The sequence below is a fragment of the Sarcophilus harrisii genome, chromosome 2, assembly GCF_902635505.1.
Source record: "Sarcophilus harrisii chromosome 2, mSarHar1.11, whole genome shotgun sequence".
Taxonomy (NCBI): Eukaryota; Metazoa; Chordata; class Mammalia; order Dasyuromorphia; family Dasyuridae; genus Sarcophilus; species Sarcophilus harrisii.
Window position 1 is genome coordinate 477445299 of NC_045427.1, and position 21646 is coordinate 477466944.

General features: G+C 37.6%; 1 protein-coding gene across 9 annotated transcripts in view; it reads right to left on the minus strand.

Moving 5' to 3' along the window:
- The window catches only part of ZNF618 (zinc finger protein 618), a 156854-nt gene that overhangs the window by 64295 nt on the left and 70913 nt on the right, over window positions 1-21646 (minus strand). For all 9 annotated transcript variants that reach the window (XM_031954632.1, XM_031954630.1, XM_031954631.1 and 6 more), the window contains exon 3: window positions 2527-2783. In XM_031954632.1, the coding sequence (XP_031810492.1) occupies window positions 2527-2692 (166 nt within the window). In that variant the 5' untranslated portion in view covers window positions 2693-2783. The remainder of the gene's footprint in view (window positions 1-2526; window positions 2784-21646) is intronic.

Consider the following 21646-nt stretch of genomic DNA (forward strand, 5'->3'; position numbering starts at 1 on the left):
AGCAATCACCCTCCTCCTGAGTCCTGGTGCTCCAGGGGCCTCCGCAGGTGCTCTCAGCCCACTCCCGCTTTAGCCCTCCTTCCTTTCCTCCTCCCCATCTCACATATTCATAGGTACCTCAGCTCCCCTTGGCACTGCCCCCTTCCTGCCACCTCAAGGATCCTCCACCTGGCCGGAGCTCTGCTGAGGTCCTGAGCTCAGAAGGAATGCTCTCCCAAGACCTGGGAATCCTGGATTCATCAGGGAATGCAAGGAGATGGCCGCTAGAGGGAGCTCCTGGCTCACTTTGGCAGGTCTGGCCAAAATGGCAACTCCCCTCCCTTTAGGTTCTCATTCAGGGGTTCTCGAGTCATTTGCAGACAGCAAACAGGAGGCCTGGGAAATAAGCAGTTTCACAAAGATTCCTAGAGGCATCAAATGTCAGAACTGGAAAGCTCAGAGACCATTTACTCCAACCTCTTCATATTCTCTTTGAATTCATAGAGAAAATAATAAATAGTCAAAAGTCCTGTCTCTTTAGTGGTACTACTGAGTCTAAGAGCCAAGTCTTCCGACTCCCAGACCAGGATCCTGCACTGCCTGGCAAGTCTGAGGACTTCAAAGAGAATTCCAAAGTCATCTTTTCTCTCCATCACTCCTAATTTCTTCCCTGAACTCTGGAATTCAGATGATAATAATCCTAGTCCCTTAGATTAGCAGAGAATTTCCCACTCATTACCCCCACTATTTACTCACAACATCCCTGTGAGATAGCCAGGGAAGGGACCATGACCCCAACAAAGAACAAGTTTTTTAAAAGTAATTTATAAGGTCACTCAACTAAAGACAACTAGTCCTAGAATTCACGTCTTCTCGCTCCCAAACTAATGCTTTTCCCGTTCTTTCACAAGGCAAATAATGGGGCCATACCCTGGCCACGTGACTCTAGCCCTGTCTTTCTCTTCCTCCAGAGGATATAAAGGGGAAGTTCATCCAGGAACTAGGAAATTTCTTAGCTGCCAGTCACCTTATTTGTTCATGTGCAAAGGATTGGGGCTTCCTTCAGAGAATGCACCAAGGATGGATGAGAATGTATTTAAATGTTGGCATTGGGGAAGGTGCTCAAAGCTCTGGCCTGTATGTGGATTTATGCTTCACAATACTAGCACTGAATAAAAGTCTTATTTATCATGAAAATCCACTCCCCCTTCATTTCAGGGATGGGGGGCTATAAATATGGAATATTTACATAGTTAGCAGATGTGGTCACTGTCCTGATTAGTTTGGCTAAAGAGCTTATTTCCTCCCTTTTAAAAATCTCTGTAGCGAGGAAAGAATCACTGGGTAGGAGAGGGATATGGGGAACGATATTCTTCACTGCAAATGTAAGGAATGAGGATATATATTTGGAAATGAATATGATATAAAAATAAAATATATTAGCACATTAAAAAACAAAAGCAGGGAAGTACTTTTTGTGGTAGCAAAGAAGCAGCCACAAAGTACGTACCCACAGAGTGGAGAATGGCTAAACAAACTGTGAAAGATGAATGTAATAGAATACCACTGCACCATAAATGACTAAAATGAGGAATCTGGAGAAACATGAAGGGATGATGGTAATTGATACAGAGGGAAGTAAGTAGATACAAGAAAGCAATATATACAAGAAAGAAAACAACTTAAGCAGAAAGAACAAGAAAATGAAACTAAACATCATAAAATTTTGAACAAGAAGTTAGGGAGTCTAAAAAAATAGGGTGAAGCCAGATTGTGAAGGGCCAAAGCATAAGAGATTCAGAGCTGAACATGACCTCTGAGGTCATCTAATCTAATTAGGGCTCTCATTTTACAAATTCCCAGGAAAGTGACCAGTAGTTGAATCCTGTTTTTCTGACTCCAAATTTAAGACTCATTTTTTCCATGGCTCTCAAAAGTCTTGAATGCTGAATTATAATCTAGTCTATAGGCAATAGTCACTGAAAATTCTGCCATAAATAAATAGCCTACACAAGTTTCTTTGAGAAGGGGAAGACATGCTCATAGTGAGTACTCAATTTTAATACCCCTAGGATTCTAATGAAAGAAAAGTGGGGAAAGGAAGGGAGGCCAGGAATTAGGAAAGCCTTCTAACATAATGAACAACTAGCTAAAAGAATATCCTGAAGGAATCCAAGGGGACGTTCGGTAGTAATCTGATGAGGAACGGTTCTATTGCCTCAGTGAGTGGTAGACAGAAAGACCAAAAACTATAAAATATGAGAATCAAGGAGACATTCCTTCCTTGACTCAAGAGGCAAAGGGAAGAAATCCCTTTCACTGAACTCAAGAGTTCTCCATACAAAGAGACTCAAAAGAGAATGCCAAAAAAGTGAGAAGACAGACAGGTGGTCTTGGCTAAGATGATGGACAGGAAATATACAATTATTCCACAGGGTCCTGGTCCCATCCTGCCACTCCCTCTGACTTGCCACTAAAACTACTCAAGACGATGGAAAAGCAGGAAGGGAGCTTCCCTCCCTTCAGCAGGCACTCTGGGCCACTCACCAAGGGTCTGCTGGTTCCGGACCCCCCCAATCACCACACAGATCTCGGCTGGCACATCCCCAGACCCGTCCTTGACGTTCTTCTTGGACTCTTTGGCGTCGTCCTGCCAGATCACCTCCTGGATGTAGTCATCGGGAAGCTCCGTCTTCACCTTCACGTCTGTCATCGTCCCCTGCTCTGAGCACAGTGAGGTCTCTGCCGGCACAGGACTGGAGCCCTCTGCCTTGGCACTCTTTGGGCTCCTTTTTAACCTCTCCCTGCAAAGGTAAAGAGAAGAAGAGATCAGGGGGCTGCTCGTCATTCAGGCAAGGACCCTCGACATTCACCTAGGGGGTCTGTAATATATTCCAGATATTTAATCCCTCAGTCCTCTAGCTTCCTGATAGTTAGGGGGTTATTAAGGTGCAGGAACTAAGACAACCCAATAACGTGAAGAATGTTTCCATGTCATATGGGGTAAGATGGAACTTGAAGAAGCCTTCAACCACCTTTATCCCCCAGTCATTATGCTTTAAAAATAAGGCCATTCTTCTAAAAGTAAATGCCCTTCAATCAAAGAATGGCTGAATACAGAATAGAAGAAAATAAGAGAATATGACTGTGCTATATAAAAAAACAATAAACATGAACTCAGAAAAATACAGACTTACATGAAAAGATACAAGGTGAAGTAAACATAACCAAGAAATAATATATACAAGATGGTAATAATCTTGATACATAAAGACAACAGAATGCTGTAAAGTTCTAATGACCAAATATGATCCCAAAGAAGAAATATCTTCCCCGTTTCTTTACAGAGGTGGAAGATCATGGTTGTGAAATACTTCATATAACATCAGACTTTTCCATGGTGTTGCTTAGTTTTGCTGAACTATTTCTTGCCCTTACATTTTTTTTTTGTTATACAACCTAAACTCTCAGTATTCTAGGTAACTCCTGAGACTCCAGACTGCAGAAAATGTGCTGACCTGCATTGGTAGAAGCTCCCTATCCTTATACCTCCCTACTGAGAGTTCCCTATACCAATCAAATCATAGATTCCATCACTTGACCTTATTTCTATAAAGGATAATTCTCTGGGAGCAAAAAAGAGCAGGAACACATTGGGAAATGAACATGATATAAAAACAAGAGATATCAATAAAATGTATTTTAAAAGAATGAAAAAAGTCTAATAGATGAACAAGTTTTAACAGAGCATTTCAATTAATTAAAGCAAGACTAATTTAATTAGCTAGCATAATTTATTCACTTCAACTTCAAGAATTTGTAAGTTGGTGCATATGAGTCCTACCTCCCTTGAAACATATTAAGACTCCTCTTTGCCAATACGCTCTTAGAGAACAGATACAGCCTCAAAACTCATTATCCCACACAACCTGAGGATGAAACTCAAGAGGTACTTCCATGAAGAGGTTGTTCAATACACCACTAAAAACACTAAAGATGACTTTAACATGGGTGATTTTGAAGGCTTTGAAATCATGAAAGCAGCAGGTGCTGGATCAGCATGGCAACAGAGAACAATACCTTTCCCTATCTTCTCTTAGTTTTCCCCCTCCTTCAAGATCCACATATAGCTCTTTAACTCAAGCAAGTTCTTCCTTCCATTCTGTCTTTAGTTTACTGATAGAATGTAAGCTCTTTGAGGATGGCAGTTGTTTTTCATTTTATCTTTTTATCTCTTACATCTACCAAGGTCTTGAAATTAGTTAGTCAAAAAGTATTTTTAAGTACATTCTCTTATGTATCAAATATTGTGCTATCTACTGGGAATATAATGAAAAGCAAAAACTCTTTGCCTCCAAGGAGCACATATTCCAATGATGAAGCAACCTGTATAAAATAACCAGGTGATATAAGATATATAGAGGCTAGATGGAAGACAATGTGGAAGGGAAAAGGGAAGGTGTAAGTTGCTGGGCAGACTGGGAAAGGCCTTCTACAGAAAGTGAGATCTGAACTGAGTCTTGAAGGAAGCCAGAGAAAGAGGTAGAAGTGAAAAAAAAGAAAGGGAATTCCAGGTACATAAGCATCTAGACAGGAAATAAAATAGGGTGTTCAAAGAACTGCCAAGAAGGTGAATGACTTTAGAAAACTGGACCTCAGAGTGTGTGGAAGTAAGTGAACTATGATAAGATTGTGTGGAAGGAAGGGGCAGTTTAAGAAGCCATAGAGAAGACTTTACATTTGATGCTAAAGGCTGTAGGGAACCACTGAAGCTCACTGATCCACGCCATGACATGGTCAGACCTCTACCTTCGAAACTCCAACTTGAAAGCTAAGTGGAAGATGGATGGGGCAGAGGGGACATTTCAAAGGCTACTACAGTAGACCAAGTGAGATGCAATGGGGGGCTGACTAGGGGTGTGGCTCTGGGAATTTTTTGCAGACAGAAATGACAAGATATAGTGATGTATTTGAGAAAGAGAAGAGTTAAAGTTGCTGGCTTGGGTGAAGGAAGGAAGGTGGAGTCTGTGATATTAATGGAGAATTATGGAAGAGAAGAGAGCAAAGATAATGAATTTAAGATGTCTGAAAAGCAGGTAGTGATAGATCTGAAAAAAGGTAAGAGTTGAATATGCTAGTTCTGGGAACATCTGAGAAGAGGAACCAGGAAAGAGCTTTGAGGGACATTTTTGCTTAGTGAGTGTGATACTGATGAGGAACTAGCAAAGGAGATGGAAGAGCAGGAAAGAGCAATGTTACAAAAAGCAAGTGAGGGGACAATATTCCAAAGGCAACCAATAGTGTCAAATGTTGCAAAGAGATCCAAAAGGACCAAAGATCATTGGGCTTGTCTTTTAAGAAACCATTAGTTACTTTGGAGGTGACAGAGGTGACATCAAATGATATGGCTGACTGCCAGAGGAGAGAGTGGATTCCAAATATATCTTTTTTTAAAGCATTAACTAGGAAGGATGATAGAATCAAGCAAGAATTTTATGTGTATGTTAAAATAATTTTGAGGACCCACATGTGCAAAAATGTTTGTAGCAACCCTTTTGGTAGTGGCAAGAAACTAGAAACTGAGTGGATAACCATCAGTTGGGGAATGGCTGAATTAGTTATGGTACATGAATGCTATGGAATATTATTGTTGTATAAGAAATAATCAGCAGAATGCTTTCAGAAAGTCCTGGAGAGACTTAAATAAAGTGATGCTAAGTGAAGTGAGTAGAACCAAGAGAATATTGTACACAGCAACAAGATGATTATGTGACTATCAACTCTGATGGATATGGCTCTTTTCAACAATGAGGTGATTCAGACCAATTCCACCAGACTTGTGATGAAGGGAACCATCTGCATCCAGAAAGTGGATTGTGGGGACTACGAATCACAACACAAGTATTTTCATCCTTTTTGTTGTTGTTTTCTTACTTTTTTTTCTCAGTTTTTTTCTTTTTTGATCTGATTTTTCTTGTGCAGCATGATAAATGTGGAAATATGTTTAGAAGAATTGCATATGTTTAACATATACTGGATAACTTGCTGTCTAGGGAAGGGGGGGAATGGGAGGAAAGGAGAGAGAAAAATTTGGAACACAAGGTTTTGTAGGATGAATGTTGAAAATCATCTTTGGGTATATTTTGAAAATAATAGACTATTATTAAAAATAAAATTAAAAATACATTTAAATAATTTTTGACATTTTAAAAACGTTGAGTTCCAAATTTTATTCCTCTCTCTCTCACCTCCCAGAAATAATAAGCAATCAGATATAGGTTATACATTTGCAATAAATAAAGCATTTCCATATTTATCATTCTGTACAAGACTTGAATAAAAAGAAAATGAAAGCAAGAAAGCAAAAAATAGCATGTTTCAGTCAGTATTCAAACAATATCAGTTCTTCCTCAATATCATCAATATGCTTCATCATTAGTCTTTTGGGATTGTTTTGAATTGTTGCATTGCTGAAAACAACTAAGACATTCACAATTCTTTATGGAACAATATTGTTGTAACTATGTACAAGTTTTTCTGATTCTGTTCATTTTGCATCACTTCCATATAAGTCTTTCTAAATCTTTCTGAAATCACCCTGCTCATCATTTCTTATATCAGAATCACATAACCATAGCTTTTTAGCTATTCCCTAATTGATGGGCATCCCTTCGATTTCCAATTCGTAGCCATCATAAAAAGAACTCAAGATTTTCTTTAATAGCAGGGAGATATGAGGGTGTTTGCAGGCATCAGTAAAAGAACCAATAGATATAAAGACAACAAATATCAATGAGAGAAAGAGAGAGAGGGGAGGGGGAAGAAGGAAAGAAGGGGGAGAGAGAGGGGAAGAGGGGAAGGAAGAGCGGGGAAAGAAAGAAGGAGGGAGGGAGAGGAAGGGAAGGGGAGGGAGAGAGTGAAAGAAATATGGGGGAGAAAAATGGGGGAGGAGGAGGAAAAGGATAACAATGAGGAAGAAGAAGAAGAAGGAGGGGATAATAACTATGGAAAATATTAAACAAGATATCACAAGTGCTTGAAGAATAGAGACATAATAAACATTTGTTGAATTGAACTGAATTACTACTCAAGAAACCCATCAACACCAGGATCTAAAGGGAAGAAGAACAAAAGACTTGTCAATGGATGGACATGTTTAATCACATATTCTTTCATGTATTCTTTTCCTCAAAGTTCAAGAGCTGACTAGAAGAAGGGGATGGTACATTTAAGATGCTCTTAGAATCTACCTGCACCACACCCATTGAGATTTATGAAGGCCTTAAGGCAAACAGTGGAATGATTTGTCTTCAAGTTCTCTGGTTACCTGTACCTGACTGAGTCTCTCCCAGTTCATTATTACCACAATGACAATGATGATGATGACAATGATAATGATAATACTGACAAGTCAAGGATGACTTCTGACATGGATTGTTTTTAAAAGAGACTCAATCCTTTGAAATTTATGTAAACAGCTGGAGCTAGGCCATTGTGGCAACACAAAATACTCTCCTTTGTTCATGTCCCACCAATTTTTTAAAGAATCAATACAAGTTCTTTCTCCTTCATGAAGTCTTCCCCCAAATACCCCAAACTAAAATAATTCCCATCCATGCCCCCCAAACTCCTAAAGCACACACAGCTCACATTGTATGACTGATACTTAGCAGCATGAGTCAGTGGGGCTTAGTGGATGGGACACTGGGTTTGGGATCAAAAGAACTAGATTCAAATCTAAGCTTTTCCATTTATTACCTGAGTGAACTTGAATTATTATTTTGCCTCTCTCACCCTCAGTTTCTACCTCTGTAAAATGAAGGTTTCTAAGGTACACTCTGGTTCTAAAATTCTATGTTCCTAAAAACATTGTAAGACATGTCCCACTTTCCCAAATGAATGTAAACTTTCTAAGTTTATTCTGCCTCATATAGAGCCTAACATAAGGCAGGGTATGTATAAAGTGCTTTAAAAAGGCTTGTGGATGATGATGAGGATGGTGACAGGGAACTTATAAACTTGAAAGATAATGAAGCTATGAATCTGTCATCTGCCTTAGGCCATTTTCTGGCTCTTGCACTAATTCTAAATCTAAGGAGTAAGAAAAAAAGAAAAAAAAGACTGGGAAACAGGATCCTCCCCTGAGCTCCAGACTGAGCCATAGTTATTTTTCTGGGAGATGGTGAAGAAAAAAGCTCCAACCTCCTCTGTGAGATAGAAGGAATGAACTGGGAAAGAAAAGCAAAATCCCCAGCCAAACAGCGGTGGATAGAGATCTTCCTTAGAAAGGCAAAGGAAAGGAAATTACCCTGGGGAAAAGGGCAGGAGGTAGGAGGGAGAGTGCCAAAGACAAGGGGAAGCGTCTTCAGTAACAATTCCAGCCCAGCCTCCTACAAAGAGAACACAAAGCTTCTCCAAGTGGGTCAGGCATGTCAGAGCTGTCAGTCCTTACAGCATTCATCTCTTGTTTGTTCATTGAGGAAAAGAGAAGTGTGATTAATAGCTCCCTATTCCTGAAGCCAATCCCACAGCCAACTCATCAAGCCCCTCCATCTCCTCCCTCCACCTCCTTAGCAACTCGCCAAACCATTCAGTTTCCTTAATGGCAAAAAAGATGAATGAATGAGGGAATGAGTAAGTCAGTCAATGAGTGAGCCAATGCAAAGGAACAGCTGGGCCTGGCTGGCTTTTTCTCAGCTGCTCTCGCCTCCTGGGATATGGATTGGTTCCTATCAGGACACAACAGGCTGGACCAGTCCTGACTTTCCCTGCAACACTTGTTGGACCACACTTGAGTCAAACATAATCCTCATCTGAGGTCAGGAGACCTGTTCAGAAAGCTCACAGTGCTCAGTTCCTACCAATGTCCCGATCTCCATCCTATTCAGTTAACTCAGAAATGTTCTTCAGAGCCTCAGAGCTTTAAGCAGACCCTACACGTCCAAAAATGAAAGATACAGTCAAGCAATTTGAACTCTATAATGTTGGATTGTTCTCTAGAAACTAAGACTGCAATTTTGGGCCAATTACTTAATCTTTAGACTTCAGTTTCCCTCTCTGTAAAACAAGGAATGTGGTCTAGATTATATGTAAAAGTTGGGGGGAAGAGGAAAAGGGAGAGGAGAGAAAGAGGGAGAAGGAGAGAGAAATGAATTTCCAGTGCTTTTTCACTACCTACAAATGAAATTATATCCTTAAAAACTGACATTCGAGGCTTTTTATAATATTCCTGTCATACTCTATATTCTTGAAACAGATGACTCTCACTCCCTTTTCAATGCCTTGCTTATGACATTCTCTGTACCCAAAATAGAGGAGGAATTCCCTCTCCTATCTTTCAAGCCCCAAAGGTCTCTTTCTTCCCTGGAAGCCTTCAATAAAAACTCCTTTCCTACACCCAAAGTAATCTATCACCTAATTTCTCATATTCCGGATATATCCCTGATATATATAACACTCTCCCTTATATTAGTTACTTGTACCAACCAGCCAGTCAGAACACATCCTGTAAGAGTATAAGTCACTTGAAAGCAGGGTCAGCATTTTAAGGCTATCCAGCACCTAGCATTGGGTGCTGCAAGAGGATGTGATTAATAAGTATTTATTTAATGAATCTGAAGACTAGGCCTTCAGAAATATCTTGTATAAATGCTTATTAAATTGAATTGCTTATAAATATCACATGTTTATACACATATACACATGCATAACACATTCTCTCATTCTGGCAAGGATGAAACTGACTAAGCATGAGCCAGTTAAAAGCAGGACTCATTCTCCTAAAATTCATCCTTGAATGGAAATCACGGGCCCTAGAAAGATTAAAGAATAGTAACAGAGTACACTTTTAGCAGTAATAAGAATCATAAACCATCAAACAGCACTCTCAAGTACACCCTGGGAAACCATGGAGAGACATTATTACTAGCCAAATGGCAACACACATTCCTCTTCCAAAATTCCTAGCTTCTCAGTTGGGAAACAAGAAAATGCACTTGCTCCCCTATCCCCTACTAACCTCCTGCCTCCTCCCATCATACACATTCAAAGTTCCAGGACAGGGTTCAGCAGCCTCTTCAAGCTCCATATGGCTTAAGTGACAATAAGGGAATGGAAAGAGATGATTTCTAAGGTTCCATAGTATTGCCAAACTCTAAGATCCAGTGAGGAGGATGCTAATAGGTAGAAGCAGGAAAAGGAAAAAGAGAGTGGGCAAAAACCAACCAAAAAGAGATAGAAGGAGCTTAGGACAAAAATATAAAAAAAGTAACAAAAGGAAAAAAAAATAGGTTTGTATTGTTTAAAACCAGGAAAAATGATTCCCTACAACAGCTTGGATTTAAAACTTGGTTCTGCCCCTTACTTGGTACCTGTGCGAATTTAAACAAGTCTTATGAACCCCCTGTTCCCTCATGTGTAAAATGAGAAGACTGAACAAAATGTAAGGTGACTTCTGAGGTGACTTCTGGTCTTCTGCAATTTCTTTGTGTAGTCTAGGTAGCTATGTTGTGAATCCCTGTTCTAAGACATTTATATGACAAGATTTCCATCAATTTGTTATTATGATTTAATTTTCAATTTTGAGGCTCTAAGTTAGTTTATACCCCTTTTCTCTTTTACAAAGCAAATTCATGTCTATTAATTATTTCATTTGGTTCTTACAACAGCCTTGGGAACCACGTAGGACAATAAGATTTCTTTTCCTTACCCCAAGGGTAATTTCTTCCTAACACTTTATTGTAAGAGAAAAGGAATTTAAGATTTAATAGATTCTGTGACCAGTTCAAGGTTATCCAGCAAATTGGTAATGGAGCCAGGATTTGAACACAGGTCTCCTGACTTTCCTCCCAGTATCCTTTCACTTGCATCATGATCACCCATATAAACATCCGAGAATACCCTACAATTCCTATTGGTCATACCCAGGAAAGGATGGTTGAGGAAATGCACCATCCCAATCAAAGGAAAGTAGAAATCCATTATAGCTAGTCACACCACTTAAGTACTTAAGACCAGTGGTACCCTTTGGAATACAAAAGAAAGGTTAAAATAAAAAAAAACAAAAAAAAACAAAACCCTGGAATTTACAGCACTTTGGACTTGGCTTTAACAAGATAATAATCATTTACTAGGCACTGGGGATACATGGAAAGGCAAAAATAGTATCTACCCTCAGGGAGCTTACATTCTAATGGAAGAGATATCCTAACAACTAGGTACATATTTAAGATATAAAGAAAGCAAGTCAGACGTCATCTCAGAGAAAATGCACTAGAATTAACAAGGACCAAAAAAGACTTCTTGTAGAAGATAGGATCTGAGTCTCAAAGGAAGCCAGAGGATAGAACTGAGAAGAGTTTCTAGGTATAAGAAATGATCAGAGATAGTATGAGAAAACAGCAGAAAAGCAGTATTACTGGTGTTACTGAATACATAGTACATAAAGGGGAGGAAAAAAAGTGTTCTTATAGGGGGCCTGGTCATAAAAGATTTTTACAAATCAAACAGAGAATTTTATATTTTATCCTAAAGATCATTCATAAGGAGTCACTGGAATTTATTGAGAAAGGAAATAATGTGCTTTAAGAAGATCCCTTTGGTAGTTGAGTGGTAGATGAATAGCACAGGAGAGTAACTTCAGGCAAAGAGAACAGTTATAGGCCTGGAGATGAAGAGGATGTACATGAGAGATGTTACAACAAAATTCAAATTCCACCTCAAATATTTCCTAGTTGTATAACCCGGATAAGTTATTTAACCTCTCTGAGCCTCAATTTCCTTAACTTATTTTCAAAATGGGGATAACAATTGCACTTAATATGCAAGGTTGTATTGAAAAACCTAATTGCAATGTTTAAACTTAGCTCTGGCTTGGCTGAAAGACCAGATTTGTTTAATGATTAACTCAGGACACCCAAGTTTTGCCAACTCAGAACATCCAAATTTTGCCAACACCCTCCAAGTTACCGACTCCTCCTACCCCCCCCCAAATCTTTCCTAACAGAAAAGTCAGTGGCAGAATTTTTACCTGAAAATAGAATATATATATATATATATATATATATATATATATATATATATATATATGACAAAGATGTATAACAGGAGGAAATTTCTTACATTTCTTGCAGCAGTCTTCAGATCCCTAAAAAGTTTTTAGGGTCATCATAACCTGGAAGTACTATGTTAAGCATTAAATGAATCCAGTCTCTAAGCAACAAGTCTGGTCTCTCAGCCACACAGGGCTAAGGTTCAAACAACGCAATTAAGTTTTCCTCTACTTTTCCCCCTTTGGAGCTTTGTAAAGGCCAGCATTGCTAAACTATGGAAAGGACAATTACCAAAAGCAAAGAGCTAGTTTAAATAACCTGAGTTGATGGAGAGCAACCCCTTCACCATTTATCTAGTGCTTGATTAAATTCCTTTACAGAGAGATAGGGACCAGAATAGGAGCAATGTATTATCAGGGGGATCAAAAAAAATTAGTATAAACCAGGAGCTATAAAGTCAGAGTACTTACACTTGTAATGGGAAACAAGTGTACTACACAATACAGGAGATTTCCCATGAATTGAAAGAATATATATGGCCATGAGAATCAGCCAAAAAAAAATGTTCATTAAAAAAAAGATTCACAATCCTATGTTTGAAAAAATTTAGTTAAGCAATGTCATAATCCCATATTTCCCTAAGGAAACAAGTTTCGTTAGACAAACTCTAGAGGTAAACTAACTCAGGCTACTGAGTACTCAGATAGACTCAGGAGGAAAGGGCAACCTTTTTCGCTCACCCCTCTGTTGGATACCTTAATAAATTTCTTTCTACAACTTTTTTTCCAATTCTGGGTTTGTTTCCTCGTAACATGAGGGTCACTGGAGTTGTAAAAAGTGTTTGAAAATCTTAAAGCACAGGGGGCAGAGCCAAGTTCTACTTTATCTGAGCTCTTCCTGACATCCATCAGATCAACACCAGATCAAGCCTCTGAACGGTTTTGGAGTGATACAACTCACAAATATTCAGAATGTAACAAATTTCCAGCAGAAGAGATTTTGGAAGACTTCAGAAAAGGTCTGTTTCAATTGTGCAAAGGGGAAGACGGCTGAGTGCACACCCAGTGCAGGGACCCAGAGCAGTGTGGTATTTGTACTGGGGAATCTACTGGGAGGCTCTTAGCCAAAATACAGCAGTGCTGGCTACTCTATTCTAGTTCAGAAGCCCATGATTCATCAGAGTAGCTGTGAAACATCCAACACAAATAAAAAAGGCAAAAAGTGAGCCTCTGAACCTCGAAAAATGTAGGACTTGGCTATGCCCACCCAGCACTGCCCAGGGTAACATAAAGCGGCTATCGCCTATAGAGGAAGCTTGGGTCAGTCTCCCCTTTACCTTAAAAGCAGACCTGAATCTTTAAAAAATGAGCCAAAAAACAAAAAGAACTCTGACCATACATAGCTTTTATGGAAACAAGAGAACATTCCTCAAATCCTAAATATACTAAAGGCAAATCATCTCTAGATGAAGCCCCGAATATGAGTTGGTCTCCATCTCACAAGGCTCTCTAGGAAGAATTCAGAAAGGATCTTAAAAGAGTTACAAGAAAAATGGGGAAAGGAAATGAGAACTTTGCAAGAAAGTTTGGAAAAGGAAATAAAGAAATTATCTAAAGAAAACTCCTTAAAAAATAGATTTAGTGAAATGGAAAAATCATATAACTCCTTACAAAATAGATTTGATGAAATGATAAAAGTAAATAATTCCTTACAAAAGAGATTTGATGAAATGGAAAAAGCATATAACTCTACAAAATAGATTTGACAAAATAGAAAAAGAAACCAATTTGATGAAAAACAGAATTTGTGAAATGGAAAAAAATGAACAAAACAACTCATTTAAAAGTTCAGTTGACCAAATGTAAAAGGAGACCAAAAAGCTAACTAAAGAAAATAATTCACTAAAAATTAGAATTGAACAAATAGAAATGAATGACTCAATGAAACAATAAGAATCAATCAAACAAAACCCCAGAAATGGAAAAAGTAGAAGAAAATGTAAAATATCTCATTGGAAAAAGAACTAACCTGGAAAATAGACATAGAAAAGACAATCTAAGAATTATTGGGCTTCTTGAAGCCATGATGAAAAAAGAGATGAGGTAACATCTTTCAGGAAATCATCAAGAAAAAAATATCATAATATCTTGGAACCAGAAGGTAAAATAGCCATTGAAAGAATTTACCAATCATCTCTTGAAAGAGACTCCCAAATGAAAACTCCAAAGAATACTGTAGGTAAATTTCAGAATTATCAGATCAAGAAGAAAATACTGCAAACAGCTAGAAAGGAACAATTTAAATATTAAGCAACCACAATTAGGATTACCCAGGACCTACCAGCTTCCACTTTAAAGAACTGAAGGGCCTAGAATATGATATTCTGAAGAACAAAGGAACTTGGACTACAGCCAAGAATCAACTATCTAGTAAAATAAGCATTATCTTTCAGGGGGAAAATGAACATTCAATGAAACAGGTAAATTTCATTTATTTCTGATGAAAACACCAGAGCTGAACAGAAAACTTGATCCCATCAAATACAAAACTCAAGAGAAGCATAAAGAGGTTAAAAAGGAAAGAAAAAATAACTTTCTTTTAAAAGTCAAAAAGTTTACATCCTTATATGGGAAAATGATATATTTAACACTTGAGAACTATATCTATGTTAGGGGTATACTTAGAGGGTGCAGGTATAATTTGATTTTATTGTGATGATATAAAATAGGAAACTAGAGGTAGAAAGGGGATTGTACTAAAAGAAATGGAAATGGAAGGTAAAATATGGTAAATTACATCTCATGAAGAGGCAAAAAAAAAAAAGACTTATCATAATCGAGGGAAAGAAGAGAGGGGGATGAATACTGTGTGAATCTTATTCTCATCAGATTTGGATCAAAGAGAGAATATCAAACATATTGAGCTCACAGAGAAACTTGTCTCACTCTACAGGGAAATAGGAAAGGAAAGGGGATAGGAAAGAGGGAGGCTAATAGAAGAGAGAACAGAAGTAGAAGAGGGAAGGGATAAAAAAGGAGGGGCTGTAAAAGGGGAGGGCTATTTGAGGGAAGTAGTGATAAAAAGCAAAACCCTGGAGAGGAGGGAAAAAGAGAAAGGAAAGAGGAAAATATAATTTGGGGAAATAAGAAGGTGGGAAATACAAAGTAATTTTAGTGGAGAATGTGAATGGGATGAATCCTCCCATAAAACAGAAGCAGACAGCAGACTGTATTAAAAGGCAGAATCCTACAATATGATGTTTACAAGAAACACATTTAGAGCACAGTGATACATACTGAGTAAAGGCAAAAAGCAGGAGCAGAATCTATTATGCTTCAACTGAAATAAAAAAGCAGGGGTAGCAATCCTGATCCCAGATCAAGCAAAAGCAAAAATAGATCTAATTAAAAGTGATAAGAAAGGAAATTATATCTTGCTAAAGGGAGTAGTAAAGTAGTAAATGAAGTAATATCAATACTAAACATATATGGATCAAGTGGTATAGCACATAAATTCTTAGAGGAGAAGTTAAAAGAGCTGCAAGATGAATTAGACAGCAAAACTAGACATCGAAGATGTTCCTTATTCTATCATAACCAGATAAATCAAACCATAAAATAAATAAGAAAGAAGTTAAGGAGGTAAAAAGAATTCTAGAAAAGTTAAGTATGACAGAACTTTGGAGAAAACTAAATGGAGGCAGAAAGGAATATACTTTTTTTCTTGGCAGTACATAGAACCTACATAAAAACTGACCATTTATTAGGGCATAAAAACCTCAAAATCAAATGAAGAAAGGCAGATATAGTAAATGTATTTTTTCAGCTCATGATAGCATAAAAATTACATGCAATAAGAAGCCAAGGGAAAATAGATCAAAAATTAATTGGAGGGGACAGCTAAGTGGTGCAGTGGATAGCTATGTGACCCTAGGCAAGTCACTTAATTCTAATTGCCTTAAAAAATTTAATTGGAAACCAAATAATCTAATACTAAAAAATGAATGGGTGAAACAACAAACCATAGACACAATTGATAATTTCATCCAAATGAATGACAATAATGAGATCACATACCCAAATTTATGGGATACATCCAAAACAGTTCTAAGGGGAAGTTTTATATCTCTAGATGCTTACTTGCATAAAAAGGAGAGAGAAGATCAATAAATTGGGCATATAACTAAATAAGCAAGAAAAAGATTTTTAAAAATCTCCACAATTAAACATCAAATTTAAAATTCTGAAAATAAAAGGGAAGATTAGTAAAATTAAAAGTGAGAAAACTAATGAATTAATAAATAAAACTGAGTTGGTTTTATGAAAACACCAAAAAATGATATCTTTAGTTAATTTGATGAGAAAAAGGAAAGAAGAAAATCAAATTGTTAGTATGAAAAATGAAAAGGGAGAACTTTCCATCAATGAAGAGGAAATCAGAGCAATTATTAGGAGTTATTTTTCCCAACTATATGTCAATAAATCTAATAACCTAAGTGAAATGAAGGAATACTTACAAAAATGTAGATTGTCCATATTAAAAGAAGAAGAAATAAACTATTTAAATAGTCCCATTTTAGAAAATGAAATTGAACAAGCTATTAATCTTAAGAAAAGCCTAAGAAAATCTTAAACCCTAAGAAAATCTTAAAGCCTATATACATGTTAACTATTACTACTACTTCTACTACTACTTCAGCAATGAAAGAAAATGACTTTTTATGTAAGAAAGATTTAAAGCTATTTCGTTAGCCACAAGCTTAATATGAGGAGCCAATGATAAAAATTAATGGGACCTTCATTGGATACTTGGAGGAATCTGTGATCTCATTGATCCACATGTCTAATGACAAAGAGGCCTTCTCACCTAGTAGAATTCCTGTCCATTCAATATACAAGAGGCATTCTTCATCTCCTGGCACTGCATAACCACCAGTATAGGCTGTCCATTGGATAGCTTCATTCACTATATAATTGGTCCATGCTCATTTCTGACTACCCAACCCTTTTTTCTTCCTCCACCAGTTCTTTATCTAGATAGATAGATAGATAGCTTTTTATTTGCAAGATATATGCTTGGGTAATTTTTTTCAGCATTGACAATTGCCAAACCTTTTGTTCCAATTTTTCCCATCCTTCCCCCCACCGCTTCCCCAGATGGCAGGTAGACCAATACATGTTAAATATATTAAAATATATGTTAAATACAATATATGTATATATATATCCATACAGTTATTTTGCTGCACAAAAAGAAACAGACTTTGAAATAATGTACAATTAACCTGTGAAGGAAATCAAAAACGCAAACAGACAAAAACAGAGGGATTGGAAATGCTATATAGTGGTTCACACTCATTTCCCGGAGTTTTTTCGCTGGGTATAGCTGATTCTATTCATTATTGAACAAATGGAATTGATTTGGTTCATCTTATTGTTGAAGAGAGCCATGTCCATCAGACTTGATCATCATACAGTAAGTATTGTTGTTGAAGTATACAATGATCTCCTGGTCCTGTTCATTTCACTCATCATCAGTTCATGTAAGTCTCTCAGGCCTTTCTGAAATCCTCCTGCTGGTCATTTCTTACAGAACAATAATATTCCATAACATTCATATACCACAATTTATTCAGCCATTCTCCAATTAATGGGCATCTATTCAGTTTCCAGTTTTTGGCCACTACAAAGAGGGCTGCCACAAACATTCATGTACATACAGGTCCCTTTCCCTTCTTTAAGATCTTTTTGGGATATAAGCCCAATAGAAACACTGCTGGATCAAAGGGTGTGCAGAGTTTGATAATTTTTTGAGCATTGTTCCAAATTGCTCTCCAGAATGGCTGGATGTATTCACAATGCCACCAACAATGGATCAGTATCCCAATTTTCCCGCATCCCCTCCAACATTCAGCATTATCTTTTCCTATTATCCTAGCCAATCTGAGAGGTATGTAGTGTTATCTCAGAGTTGTCTTAATTTGCATTTCTCTGATTAATAATGACTTGGAGCATCTTTTCATATGGCTAGAAATAATTTCAATTTCTTCATCTGAAAATTGTCTGTTCACATCCTTTGACCATTTATCAATTGGAGAATGGCTTGATTTCTTATAAATTAGATTCAATTCTCTATATATTTTGGAAATGAGGCCTTTATTAGGACCTTAGACTGTAAAAATGTTTTCCTAGTTTATTGTTTCCCTTCTAATCTTGTCTGCATTAGTTTTATTTGTACAAAAGCTTTTCAGTTTGATATAATCAAAATTTTCTATTTTGTGATCAGTAATGATCTCTAGTTCTCCTTTGGTCACAAATTCTTTCCTCCTCCACAGGTCTTAGATGTAAACTATCCCATGTTCTTCTAATTTATTTATAATCTCACTCTTTATGCCCAGATTATGAACCCATTTTGACCTTATCTTGGTGTACAGTGTTAAGTGTTACCCAATCCTTTTAAGACATCTTTTGCAGTGTTTCTCCTGTGCTAATAACTTGCTTCTGATCGCACATGTCCATCACATATGACCATGCCTCTCCATTGCCCCTTGAATGATCTACAACTCTATTATTGTCTTGAGTGTCACCAAAGAGAGAAACACGTACTGCGCCAAAAGTGTTTATTACTATCATGGCTGAGGTCCAATCTGAGAAGTTTCTCCAATATATCCCTGTTTGGAAATGACATTGTCCTGATAATGTCAAATTTCCTAGAGGTTACTGGAGATTGTCTTAAAGAGCATTGCCCAGATCCCAGAAGGAGACTGTCCAACTCAGGCCTGGTCAAACCACATTAGGAGGAATATATTCATTTCTGAGTATCAGTTTTCTAAGATTTTTAAGACGGACCAGAACATATCCAAAAGAAGGAAGCCAGGTTGGAAAAGGATACAATCATGTTCTATGAGAATCAATGGGAGAAACAGGGAGTTTTGGCTCAGAGAAAAGAAAAACTAACAAGAAGATGATCACTGTGTTCAAATACTCAAAAGATCTTTTGCATGGGAGAGGGAATTAATTTGCAAATATATCCTGTGATGGGAGAAAGTTACAGGGAGGCAGACTTCTTCTGCTCAATATAAAGAAGAATTTTCTAACATTAGACTGACCTAACAAAGAAATGGCATGCCTTGTGAAAGGTCTGGAGATGTTCCTGTCAAGGTTAAATGATCACCTGTCAAAAACACCATTAACTGATGATCTTAAAGGTCCCTTCCACTAGTCAAATTCTGTGATCCTGTGACTAAATCATGGGGACTCCATTTTTAGATTTCTAAATGTATAATGTGAATTCACTCATGTACTTACAATTTACATATTTGCTTTAGCATCATTAGCCTTCTTAATTGGGCGTAATAAGGACATAGATTAAGCTGTGGCTATTTCCAAGGGAATGGAGGTTGAGGCCAGAAGAGGCTGGCAGTGACAACACACCCTGCAGATAAGGTAAGAGATAAACAATTTGGAGATAGGTTAGACTCAAAGGTTTGAGAAACAAAAATGAGCTTCTCTGAAGAAGCATAATTAGAGCCAGGAGGCTATTTTTGCTTTCAGGGAAACTAAAGATAGAAAGAAGACAAGGCTGGGATGTGTTTGTATGTGTGTGTGTGTGTGTGTGTAGATGTATGCATTATATCTTATATTTTTATATACACATGTGTACATAAAAACATGCACATTTATATTTGACCAATGCATATTTATGTGTATGTGTATATATGTATATAATACATCTATATTTCTATAAATATATTCTCATATAAAACCACTCCAGTATCTTTGCCAAGAAAATCCCAAATGAGGTCACAGAAGTCAGACACAACTAAAAATGACTGAATGATAAAATTTACATATATTTACATATATGTGTGCATATATTTCTTCATATTATTAAACCTTACAAATGTATTTTGTATATGTGGGTATATACATGCATATGTGTATAACAACTTTGTAAACATATCTTTTCTCTTCTAACTGGTTTTCCTACTCCCAGTCTCATATATGTGTGTATATAATTGTTATTCACTCTTTTTGTTTGTTTGTTTGTTTGTTTGTTTTTGCTGAGGCAATTGGGGTTAAGTGACTTGCCCAGGGTCACACAGCTAGGAAGTGTTAAGTGTTTGAGATCAAATTTGAACTCAGGTCCTCCTGACTTCAGGGCTCTGTCCTGGTGCTCTATCCACTGTGCCACCTAGCTGCCCTTCACCATGATGGGGGGGATTGACTTGGATTTAGTGAGGCAGTTACACAAAGTCATCAGCCTCTCTCTCTCTCTTCCTGAGACATATACATAGATACACACATAAATACATCATCCACAAACATGTCCACACACATGTATGTATGCACACATGTATGTAGAGAGACGGGGAGGCAAGTGGAAAGTTGCACATAACATACATGACAAACAAGGCTGGATGGCAAAGCGAGTGCCAGTGGGTGAGACTGGTTAGGAAGAAAGTAAGGGTAAGTCACTCCTTTGGGTCTCAATGTTTTTGTCTATAAAATAAGAGGGTTGCACCGCATTATTTCGAGTTCTGTTGTTTTAGGACTCTGGAGTTCTGTGGCAGGTAGAAGTTTTGTAAAATTCAGCAAACATTGCCAAAAGGAAAAGAGCCAAAAGGAGAGTACCAATTTAGGAGCAAGGATACTTGAGTCTGAAATCTGATGCCTATGGTCACATAAACAGGAGGGGAAAGTCAGGATTTAAACCCAGGCTTCTGATTCCAGGTTAACATGCTACCCTCTGTCAATGCTAAGTGAAGGCTCCAGTGAGGAAGCATGAAAGAAACCAAGTCAGGCAATTACTGTCATTATTGTCAATAATAACAATAACAAACATTTATACAGCCTTTTAGGATTTCTAAAGCTCTTTACGTATATTATCTTCTGATTCTCACAAGGGAGGAAACAAACTAGGTTATTTGTTCCAAGTCACAAAGTTAATAAGATTCCAAACCCAGGACTCCTGAAGCCAAATCTGTTGCTCACCCTACACCATCTAGCTGCCTATACAGAGGACTTCTTAGAAGGTACAATTTAAGAAGCCCTTGAGAAGGCCCCTACCTCTCCCTACCTTCCAATAATCATCTGCCTCCTACCTGATGCCTGAAATTTCTCTCTTAACAGGAGAATAATTTTAAGTCTGCAAAGAATTATCAGGCTAAAATGTCCAGGGAAGGGAAAACCTTATTTTATATTCTAATAAAGATTTAAATGACCAATCTGGATCCTGTGCTGTGAGCAAGGTATATTTTGAGAATAGAGGGGCAGCAGGTTGCATAAGAAGTGTACGTGAGGGAGTTTGGGGGAGCAGGGCAAAGCAGGCAACAGTATCAAACTGGGGAAGCTACAGAATCAGGCTAAGAGAGAACAAGGAAGGAAAGTCACTCAAACTTTTATTGTGCATTTAGCTGGCACCCTTTGCTTAGTCTAGTGCAAATGCTTCCCCACACAGGGAGTCATCAGCCACTCCCAGACAATCCCAGAAATCAGCATTCAGGTCTCCATCAACACAGAGACCACCAAAGAAGAACCGGACATATCCTAGCTCCACTGCTCAGGCTTCAGGAGCATTTCATGTCACCTGTGTTGTACACTTGTTATATTTTCGCA